A 10782-nucleotide genomic window follows, 5' to 3' on the forward strand; every position below is an offset into this window, starting at 1 on the left:
GGATTTCAGTTCAATCATTACACATTCATGGAATATATTTGGATTTCAGTTCAATCATTACACATTCATGGAATATATTTGGATTTCAGTTTAATCATTACACATTCTTGGAATATATTCAGATTTCAGTTCAATCATTACACATTCATGGAATATATTTGGATTTCAGTTCAATCATTACACATTCTTGGAATATATTCGGATTTCAGTTCAATCATTACACATTCTTGGAATATATTCGGATTTCAGTTCAATCATTACACATTCTTGGAATATATTCGGATTTCAGTTCAATCATTACACATTCATGGAATATATTTGGATTTCAGTTCAATCATTACACATTCTTGCTTATCATTTCCTGGGTTGTTTATAAAAGCTCAAGTTCACTCTACACCATATTTTGAAGTCAATTTTTATAGATATTTAGTAAAAGTGTGTTAAACATGTACACATAATTGAAACTGTGTTATATGAACAAAATTTATTTAATTTTGCAATGCAGTTGTGATGATACTTTTTATTACATATGCAAAAACTATGTTCCGTGAAGCCTAAAGTCATTAAAAGTTCAAAACAGTTTTGTACAAGACAAATGTGGTTGGATCACGTGTTTCGATTTTGAAATGGTTAGCCGTAGCTCAAGGTTGCTAAGTGTTAGTTCTGATCTCAATGAAATGTTCAACTTAAAGAATATGCTAATTTTGAAGCCATTATAAGCAGTTTCATGCATGTGCAAATCAGGTTTTAACTCTATGTTCACATGCTTAGGCAAATTGACCAATCATATCTGTGAAGCTTTACATAATAATGTTTACTTATATTCTAAATTTACAAAATGTATCTTCACGAGGTCTGGCAAGCTATAAGTATACAAGCTATACAAAAAATTAGATTATATAATAAAGTATTTTTTATTAAAGATTTGTTTGTGAACTTACAAAGCCTTTACTGGGTCAGTCCGAGTTAAAGATAATTTTCCTGCTAAAAATATAATTACTTTTTTTCATTTTAGTTTTCATATTTCATTTAAATAATCTCTAATACCTTCTAAATAAACACAAAAAACTTTTCTGTAAAAATTATATTTTATCTCTTACTTTTTCTATCTTAACCTTAACTATAGTAAATTCATCAGTGTCCAGTTAAAAGTTGAAAAATATGAAACCAAATGAATAATACCATTTTTTCCCCTTTAATGAATGCAGTATTGATTGCAAGTATTCAAATACTTACCTTAACTGCTTCAATTTAACCTTTTCACATTTGCTTTCTTTTAATTTTATAGTTTTATTGCTGTATCTTGTATGATTAGAGCAATTATCCTCTTGTTAAAAGCAATGAAGCTGTCCCCCTGTAAAACTAACATAAGCACCATGTGATTTTGAGGTTTAATGTTACACATGCTTGAGCTGGTATAATTTTAAGTATTTTATTTTACTGATATTTTGTTAGGCTATGCTGAAAATTTATATTTTTTTACACTTTTAGTTACTCCAGTAGACATTTTCTTACATAAGCCTCATTAATTCTCATAAATTTGGGTGTAACAGGAATTGTTACTATTCAATATTTTATTTGCAACAAGAGTAACAGCATCGTGGATAGTGAAGAACGACCATACAAACTACACATAGATGTACTGAAGTAACAGAATACATGTGAAGTTTGTGTCAAACAACACACATAAAATACATGTAAGCACCATACACTGGCTAGCCATTTTATTTAAACTACCATACACTGGCTGGCCATTTTATTTGAGACTACCATACACTGGCTGACCATTTTATATGAGACTACCATACACTGGCTGGCCATTTTATTTAAGACTACCATACACTGGCTCACCACTTTATTAGAGACTACCATACACCGGCTCACCATTTTATTAGAGACTACCATACACTGACTCACCATTTTATTAGAGACTACCATACACTGACTCACCATTTTATTCGAGACTACCATATACTGACTCACCATTTTATTAGAGACTACCATACACCGGCTCACCATTTTATTCGAGACTACCATACACTGACTCACCATTTTAATTGAGACTACCATACACTGACTCACCACTTTAATTGAGACTACCATACACTGGCTCACCACTTTATTAGAGACTACCATACACTGGCTCACCATTTTATTAGAGACTACCATACACTGACTCACCATTTTATTCGAGACTACCATACACTGACTCACCATTTTATTTGAGACTGTGTACTCTTTCAGGTTTTGGCCTGACCCGCAGGTGCAAATAAGGTTGGTCTCTCCAATGTCTACATTCTTTACACCATTCAAGACATTTCTTTCTTGTTGGTAACAGAGTCCAGTGGCTTACACAATGGTCTTCTACTGTCATAGTTAATTTTTGAAATGCTATTTGCCAGGTATGGTTGGAGATGGGTGTGGACTGCTTTGCACTGAATGTCTGCAGTTAGTTGATGTATTGTTTGATGATGGTTGGACTTTACTATCCCGTCCAGCCACCAAGATTTCCTCTCTAAGCAGACATTTTATTACCTTTTGCCCTTGCTGATAAACTCGAATGATCAGTGTATAGAAGCAGCCTACAGAGGAAGTTGTCTTGGCCACTGAGACACCTGCTAGAACGTTCAAAACTATCGAGCCTCTTTTGAATCCTGCAATATCTTTGCCTTACCCATATCTGTTAGGTTGGCTGCAAATGGTCTTGCTTTAGTATTAATAGTTCTACAGGGATCATCTAATAAGGACTGGTGAAGAGTGATTTGGACTATTAAGGAATGGTGAAGGGTGATTTGAACTAATAAGGACTGGTGAAGAGTGATTTGGACTAATAAGGACTGGTGAAGGGTGATTTGGACTATTAAGGAATGGTGAAGGGTGATTTGGACTAATAAGGACTGGTGACAGGTGATTTGGACTAATAAGGACTGGTGACGGGTGATTTGGACTAATGAGGACTGGTGAAGGGTGATTTGGACTAATAAGGACTGGTGACGGGTGATTTGGACTAATGAGGACTGGTGAAGAGTGATTTGGACTAATAAGGACTGGTGAAGGGTGATTTGGACTATTAAGGAATGGTGAAGGGTGATTTGGACTAATAAGGACTGGTGAAGGGTGATTTGGTTCAGTAAATCAGGTTTTTGTCACAAATGGAAGAAAGTTTGTAAAATTACAAGAATAATTCATTTATCTTTTGCGATACCAAATTTCCAGGCCTCCAGCAGTGAAGCCATGGTTTAAGGCATGTTTTCCTGGCATACCATGGGCCCCTTGGTCCCTTTAGAAGGCAAAATGAATGCCACAGCATACCTTAGCATCTTTGTGATTAAGTATATGCAACGATGTTTCATGTGTACCCTTAATGTGGAGGACTACTTCCACAACAATATTTATATCCACTGTGCCTGAACTGTGTATGGATGGTTTAAAGAACATGGCATATTTAAGCCACCTTCCATGACCACTACAATTCCCAGATCTCAATCCAAATGAATACTGTGGGATGAACGTGAAAGATGCATTTGCTAACACTATCCTCTGCCTATCTTGTACAATATTTAGGACTGAAGGGGAAAAATCCTCAGGACACCTTCCAGGGAGTAGTATGCCATGTTGTATCATGGCTGTTACTTGGGCAAAGGATGGTCCAACATGCTATTGGGTGTGCTTCCTAATAATGTGGCCAGCCAGTGTATATTTATCATGCATATAGTACACTGAACTTTGAAACATCTTTTCAATAAGTATAATGAAATTACTGTAGCTTTTACTAAAAGATAATTGTTAGTTATACTGTCTGTCCTTAGGCAGCAGAGAAAACTTTTTTCTTGAGAAATTTAAACATTTTTACCTAATAAGATTACTAGACTTTTTGTACATAAATTGCCTATCATCAAAACTAGGTATCTTTCTCATTTAATCATAATGTAAATCAATAAATAAAACAAAGCCTACCAGTTAGTGCTTTGGACTTGTAATAAAAAAGTTGCAGGTGTGAGGCTTGCCAGCTCCAAGTCGTTGTATCCTTAGGTAAGATACTTTACGACTATTGCTTCAATCTAACCAGCTGTATAATAATTATAATTGGGTAGTTGGAGTTAACCTGCAATAGATTTGCATCCCATCCGGGAGGAATGTTACATTCTCTTCTACTTGCACCACAGGAAACCCAAGTTAAATAAGAGCCTGATGTGTACTTTTACCACAGGAAACCTGAGTTAAATAAGGGCCTGATGTTTACTTGTACCACAGGAAACCCGACTTAAGAAAGGACCTGATGTGTACTTGTACCACAGGAAACCAGACTTAAGTAAGAGCCTGATGTGTACTTGTACCACAGGAAACCCGAGTTAAGTAAGGGCCTGATGTGTACTTGTACCACAGGAAACCTGAGTTAAATAAGAGCCTGTTGTGTACTTGTACCACAGGAAACCCGAGTTAAGTAAGGGCCTGATGTGTACTTGTACCACAGGAAACCTGAGTTAAATAAGGGCCTGATGTGTACTTGTGCCACAGGAAAACCATGTTAAGTAAGGGCCTGATGTGGCTTTTAGGCAAGAAAAAGGTTAACTTACTTACTTAAATCAATAAAGAAAATGAAACAGTATTGTTAAGAATATAAAACAAACTCTTTACCATCAACTATTGTTTGAATATCCCGAGCTAGTTCCATTGGTAGAACTGAGTAAAGAAGCTCTTTAACAATTGTCATGTCGAGGTCACAAAGAATAACAAACACCTGAAGAAGAGCCAACCTCAGTTCACGCCGAGGCTCCTATAATACAAGAAAAACAGGACATTTGTATTTACAAAGACTAATAATAAAAATTATAAATTTGTAATAAATTTAAATACTTAAGAAACCTCAGGCACCTTAATACCATTAGTCTTTTAAAGCACAACCAAATTATTTTGCGTGAGAAATTTTTCCGGAACCTTCCAACAAGTAACTCTAAATTAATACAATACAAAGTATTACAATAATTTTTATCTATTTATTCACAAATCAATAAAAAAAAATGGAACAATTTTATGATGAAATGGCTTCAACATAAAAAAAAAAAAGCACAAAATCCCCCTAAGGTCATTTCCTGAGGGAATAAACATTTAATTGCAAAACAGAAAATAGCAATTTTAGCTTTTAAAGTTAGATAATCAACTTATTTTTCCCACTCCTTTTTTCCTATATGCATTTATAATTGGTTCAATAAGACTCTCCTTTTATTTATTTTTTCTCTGTTTTATCTTTTTTTTTATTAATATAGCAAGAAGAAACAGAGCACCACTAATTAAGGAAACTACTATGATAATTGAGACTGTTAACTAAAAATATTTGTTACTTTGACAAACTTCTTTAACTGTGGCTAACATTGTTTGTTTTTGAATTTTGTGCAAAGCTACACGAGGGATTTCTGCACTAGCCGTCCCTAATTTAGCAGTGAACGACTACAGGGAAGGCAGCTAGTCATGACCACCCACCTCCAAATCTCGGGCTACTTTTATACCAAAAACAGTGAAATACTTGTGGTGGGCACAGCACAGACAGCTCATTGTGTAGCTTTGCGCTTAACAACAAACAAGCAAAGAGACTTATAATAGGCTTTGTTCTTAACTTTGAAATATTATACAATCTAAAACTACATTACATACAATTCAAGGACACTTTCCAGCATATTAAAATTATATATAAAACTCACCTGTATAGATAACTTTATTACATTTTACATTCCTTACCATTTGATAGTAAGTAGCCAACATGACTAAGTCCTCATAGTTGCGACTCTGGAGCACCCTCTGTGATGTGAAAGGATCAGCTTCTTCCTATAAAAAAGTAAATTCTTTTTTAAAAGTCACCATGGTCTCAATGATAAACAACAGTAGTTTTCTTTTATATTTTTCTAATGTGAAAGAATGAAATTTTTGCTCTTAGAAAAGCTTTCATAACTTTAAGTGATGAAAGTTTCCTCTCACTTTTGGCTATTAAACAATCGACTGAATGTATTTAAACATAGCCTTTGAAAATACTTGCAACTAAAAATTTCTTTAAGCCATAAATTAAAAGTATGTATTTACATCATACAAAGAAAACTTCTGGAAATACCAAAAAAAAAGTCCCTTGTGTCATCTAGCATCTATATATACCCTTGAAACAATAAATATTATATACATTTTGTTCAAAACTTTTTTGTTTACAAGATAAACCTCCATAGGATTGAACTTTGCTGGCTGTAACATGAAGCCAGTAATCAACTGATTAAGCTAACAACTACCCGAAGTTAGAGAAATTCAATAGGCAAAGAAACATAAGAGAAATCCAGAAATGCTTAGGTAGTTCTTAGCTTAATCAGTTTAGTACAGGCCTACTCTCACTGCAAGACAAGTACAATTCTTTATAGCATAAATTTTTTTTCAATGTCTATATACACACACGTTATTTTATGAATATTTCAACTTCTTTTAATTTAGTTAGTTTGTTTCTTATTTGTATTTTATTTTTAAATTTTGAGAATTTCAAGTTTTGACAGCTACTATGTATAAAAAAATGTATTGTATTAATGTACATCTATATGCATACATATTAATGATTCTAGCTTGGAGTTTAACAAGAAAAGAATGAATATTTCTGCAACTAAAATACTGTTGGTATAACACTAAAAGTAGCATTATTACCATGTCCATATCTGTTATATCAAAATTATTCACCTTATAAATGCCATGATGTAATTGGATTTCAACTACTGGACTCGATTAATTGTGGATTAAGTGAACTTGATCTAATGATACATTTATTTTTTCACGCGCTTTAAGTCATTGTTGTTTAAGCAAAGCCATATTGGACTATCTGTTGTGTCCACCACAGGGAATTGAACCCCAGATTTTAGCATTTTAAGTTCATAGACTTACTGTCATCCCACCAGGTATGATTTTAAGACATCAACAGTCTTGTCTCAACTTAACTCCAATGAACAAAGTGTAAGGCAACAACTGATCAAAAGACTTTGCCAGTTTCAACATGACTGAAATGTAGAAAAATAAGGAAAACAGAAAAAAATTAACATATGTTATTGTTATATACAGTATTTCAAAGGATGTGATTAAAAAAAAATTAGAAATTTTGCTGCAATTGGAAGTTTAACATCAAATAAGAGGAGGGAACGTAGAAAGAAATCATCAAGATGAGAGAATAATTTCATTTGTAGAACAGTAATAAGTGCAGTGACATTGGAAAATAAAATAGATGATATAAAAGTTTTGAAATGACCATTCAAAAATAAAGATGCTAATTCCTTCGAAAACTTGTGACATCTATTTAAAACTAATGTTTTTAAAAGAGAAGTCAACCAATCAATTGCAACTTTGGGAAATTGTAGAGCAAAACAGAAAGAAATGCCAGTTTACAGTTTCAAAAAACAGGTGGTAATCCATGCCAGATTGATGTTGCCATACAGTTAAAGCTACAAAATATTGATCATTTAATTTTCAGGTTTTAAAATGAACCCCATATAAGCCCCCATGTTATAATATTCTGTGTAAATATAACATAAAAACCAAAACAGCATGTTTTTTTTCATACTTTAGACTCTGGTTTTTGACCGACACTGAAATTTTCAATATTACAAAACAGGTTATACCGGTGATATGATGAAAATATGTTTGGAAAGATTATTGAGCTTTAACCTGAGGACATAATTATCTACTTTGACAGAATGGAGAGGGGGAGTTCAGTAGCTTATATTACCACTTCTCTGTCTGTACCGGGTTTACTGTTAAAAATACAATTTACAGGATAAGCTGCTCTATCTTCCATAAAACATTCATTTTGATATGACATATGAATAAACAACTTTCACTAACCTGTAAGATAAGGTACCATTAAACAATTGTTTTTAGGAACAAAATCTCTTGTATATATATATTTTTACCTATTGAGAGCAAATTAACACATTTTGATACTGTAACAAGACAAATGAGAGCAAATTAACACATTTTGATACTGTAACAAGACGAATGAGAGCAAATTAACACATTTTGATACCGTAAGAAGACAAATGAGAGCAAATTAACACATTTTGATACTGTAACAAGACGAATAAGAGCAAATTAACTACAGTTCCTGTATTCTCATATTCTAGGACTACAAAATTTAATATTTTGACACTGGTACATGAGCAAAGTAAGGACCAGAACATTATAACATAGAAAAATCTTTATTGCAGTTTACCAAGAGAGTAGCTAATTCAACCAAGTCTTCTTTAATAACTGCTTCATCCTCATGTACTGGCCAGCTACGTTGCTGTTGATCATTGCGACACGACCACAGTTTGTTCAGGACCATACACATTTTTTTCTCATCATCCATATTTACACTCTGAATCTCCTAAACCAATTTACAAAGAAAGAAAAAATGTTAGCCATAGGGTAATCACTCAGTATTGTTTCATGTCCGATTTAAACATATTTCTTAGCATATATATACAAAAAAGTTTAAGAAAATGGTTACTTTGTATGCTTATGTTTGATACCCAACAAAATCTCTGCTCTGGCAATTAGTATCATAAACAAGTTAAGTACAGGAAGATGATGAAACCATGTATTACTGGAATATTATGTCATGCAGTTCCAAAATAACAATTTTTTTTATCTTGGTTCTAGCAAGAATAAATCCTTGAATTCCCTTCTCCACATTACTGTCAGCCGTTTACAAATCACTTTTATTGATCCTATAATTAATCTCATGGCTTCAGCTTTTAGAACCTTCTAGCAAATCACCACTTTGTACCACCTTAACTTTGACTTGAGCACTGTACTTAACCAACCTTGTAGTAGGGCTAGATTTTATCTTAGAGATAAATATTGCTGGCTGGAAGGAAGAAGAAAATGGACACAAACTGAATTTTAGTTTGAAAACATCATTTTAAATGACACCTTTCTTTTACTAATACTCTGTGCTAAATTCCCAAACTGAATGAATGGTGGGGCAGCGCTAATAGAAATATGTCTTTCATCCTGGATAAGAGGAAGAAGCTGTAACCAAAGATACAAAACATCAACAAGGAATACAGATCAGATATAAGGCCAGGACAACATTTTCAGTTCTTCAAATAAAGAACAGTCACCATTACAAATTACAAACCATCCAAACAGCTCACCCGAAGTAACCCAAATGTGTATACAAGTCACCTATGTGTCCAGGAGAGGTAACACAGCACATCATGCTTAAATTTGGACGTACAAGGTTGGCCTGTCTGACAATAATCCTGAGTACTTAGTGGTAGGAGATTTCAATGACAGACACCCCACCTGGTATGCAGGTGAAAACACTAATGGCAAAGGCTTACACTCTACTATCCACAGTATAACTACCAACCTTACATAGATAAAATCAAGTGCACCAACAAGAATAACTGAATACCAGAATGACATAGACACCTGTATAAACATTACTTTTGGTACCTCCACCTGGCATAGAGAACATGATGTTTGCAGTGACCATCTCATGTAAAAATGTCAAGTTTTCTGACAGTATTCATAACATCAAGTATTTCTACATCATTGAGTAAAGTCAAAGCAACAACTTCTGCAAAAGAAACAACCCATACCGATGAAATAGTGATATTAATAAAGCCTGGAAAGCATGCAATCAAGCCCAACAGAGAAGCCAAGAATTGCACAGAATAGAACTTGGGCTCTCTACAGGTGATAATCTTCCAAGGCATGTGATATGCAATGGATGAAATATGCAGCAAGGCCAATCTCAAAAGCACTTCTTGAAGTTTAAAGCTGACAAATTCAGTCTGTTTGTTTTGAATTTCGTGCAAAGCTACAGGAGGACTATCTGCACTAGCCATCCCTAATTTAGTAGTGTAAGACTAGAGGGAAGGCAGCTAGTCATCACCATCCACCGCCAACTCTTGGACTACTCTTTTACCAACTAATAGTGGGATTGACTGTCACATTTTTATTCCCCCACGGCTGAAAGGGTGAGCATGTTTGGTGGGACGGGGATTCGAACCTGCGACCCGCAGATTGCGAGTCGAGTGCCCTAACCACCTGGCCATGCCGAACCGACAAAGTCAGTCATTTATGATGATGATGATGATGTACAGATGAAGACCAAAGCAAGACATTCTTGTGCAGATACATTAACCAATGTGACCATAGTGACATGCAGAAGCTCAAGGTACAGCATTCTTTATATATTTTACAACTACATGTGGATATGGAAATCATTTTTAGCTTGGACAAGATACAGAGAGCCATAAATATACCTAAAGAGAGCTCCAAATTTGGATGAAATAAGAACTTCCATAAGAAACTTACAGAAGCCAACCTGTTAAAGTGCTGAAGTGTTTTCAGGTCATCATTAGATAGTTATTTCAGTGTAAGTGAAACTTGGATCAATATTGCTACTAAACTTGCAGTTGGTACATGGGAAGACTTTAAACTGCTTAGAACACCTTGGCGATAACTTCAAATATGGAAGAGGGCTACAACAGAGTCCAGATCGCCATTCTTGCTACAAGGGAAGGTGGTAATCCTAATGGATTGTTATCAACACAGGTATGCCTCAAGGATCACCACCCAAGCCAATTCATTTCAACATCTACACCATAGATCAAGCCAAGATTGACAGTCTAAAGTCAATTTCCTAATCCAGGGCCCAACAGAATTCCCTTCTTTAAGTTTTGCTTCTGAAAGAGCTGGGAATTGCCCAAACAGATATTTGGAAAATTTGCTATCTTTGTCTAAAGCCTTTACAAACTGCTTCATCAAGCCCAG

The 10782-nt window shown here is 34.4% G+C and overlaps 1 protein-coding gene across 2 annotated transcripts in view; it reads right to left on the reverse strand.

Annotated features, from left to right (window-relative positions):
• LOC106467547 (NCK-interacting protein with SH3 domain-like) overlaps nt 1-10782 on the reverse strand; it is a 34648-nt gene that overhangs the window by 10232 nt on the left and 13634 nt on the right. For both annotated transcript variants that reach the window (XM_022395745.1, XM_013927909.2), the window contains exons 5-7: nt 8225-8380; nt 5737-5823; nt 4639-4777 (exon numbers count right to left, since the gene is read on the reverse strand). In XM_022395745.1, the coding sequence (XP_022251453.1) occupies nt 4639-4777; nt 5737-5823; nt 8225-8380 (382 nt within the window). The remainder of the gene's footprint in view (nt 1-4638; nt 4778-5736; nt 5824-8224; nt 8381-10782) is intronic.

The sequence above is a fragment of the Limulus polyphemus genome, unplaced genomic scaffold, assembly GCF_000517525.1.
Source record: "Limulus polyphemus unplaced genomic scaffold, Limulus_polyphemus-2.1.2 Scaffold2656, whole genome shotgun sequence".
NCBI lineage: Eukaryota > Metazoa > Arthropoda > Merostomata > Xiphosura > Limulidae > Limulus > Limulus polyphemus.